The sequence below is a fragment of the Tupaia chinensis genome, unplaced genomic scaffold (assembly GCF_000334495.1).
Source record: "Tupaia chinensis unplaced genomic scaffold, TupChi_1.0 Scaffold146258_1, whole genome shotgun sequence".
NCBI lineage: Eukaryota > Metazoa > Chordata > Mammalia > Scandentia > Tupaiidae > Tupaia > Tupaia belangeri.
This window is the reverse complement of record NW_006206114.1, coordinates 6,726-7,749: the sequence shown is the minus strand read 5'-3', so window position 1 is coordinate 7,749 and position 1,024 is coordinate 6,726. Positions and strand designations below refer to the sequence as shown.

At 47.8% G+C, this 1,024-nt stretch overlaps 1 protein-coding gene across 1 annotated transcript in view; it reads right to left on the bottom strand.

The window, feature by feature from the left end:
* Positions 1-419: 419 nt before the first annotated feature.
* The window catches only part of LOC102473986 (olfactory receptor 1361-like), a 962-nt gene continuing 357 nt past the window's right edge, over positions 420-1,024 (bottom strand). Inside the window, 1 exon segment of the mRNA XM_014584310.1 lies at positions 420-1,024. This exon segment is cut by the window's right edge and continues 16 nt beyond it. Within this exon segment, the coding sequence (XP_014439796.1) occupies positions 420-1,024 (605 nt within the window).

Below are 1,024 nucleotides of genomic sequence, written 5' to 3'. Positions count from 1 at the left end.
TACGTGCCCTAAAGCAAAAACCTAAAAAAAAGTAATAAATAAAATTTAAAACAATAATAAAATAATCGAATCATGAATAAAACTATTATTTAATAAAATTAGTCTTTTTATTTTTAAAAAATTATTTATTTGCTTTTATTAATTACTGTTTTTAATTAGATTAGAGAGAGAGAGAGAGGGAAAGTGAGAAAACAAGCATCCAGGTCTAGGACTTGAACCGTGGTCGGGTATGTGGGAGTCTAGCACCTTAACCATTACACCACCTGCCAACCCTGAAATAACCCTTTTTTTAAAAAAGGATAAAACATTGAACAAATGCACTGAAAACAATATAAAGAAAATATCTGAGATTAAAGCTGTGCAGGGAAATTAGAGCGGACGGGCTTGTACCTGCACAGTCAGACCTCACAACCCCACAGTCACCAGATCGAAACCAGCCGCCTGGTGAGCAGCGCCCCCAAGGCGCCCTTCATGTCACTGTTGCGCAGGCTGTAGATGAAGGGGTTCAGCATGGGGGTGACCACGGTGTACATCACTGCAGCGGTTGTGTCCTTCCGGACCGTGTGGGAGGACATGGGGCTGAAATAAACCCCAATGAGTGTCCCGTAGAACAAGGTCACCACAGACAGGTGAGAGCCGCAGGTGGAGAAAGCCTTCCGCCTCCCTCCGGTAGAGGGGATCCTCAACACCGCAGCAACAATGCGCGTGTAGGACACCAAGATGCCCACGAAGGGGGTGATGACGGTCAGGGTGCCCACGGTGTACACCATCACGTTGTTGAGAAATGTGTCTGAGCAGGCCAGCTTCAGCAGAGGGCTGAGGTCGCAGAAGAAATAGGGAACCCGGTTGTGGGTGCAGAATGAAAGGCGAGTCAGTAAAATCGTGTGAATCAGGGCGTTCCCTAAGGCGGCGGTCCAGGAGGAAGCCACCAGAAGGCCACAGAGCCATGGCGTCATGGATGTGGTGTAATGCAGAGGGTGACAGATGGCCGCATAGCGGTCATAGGCCATGGCAGTCAGCAGGA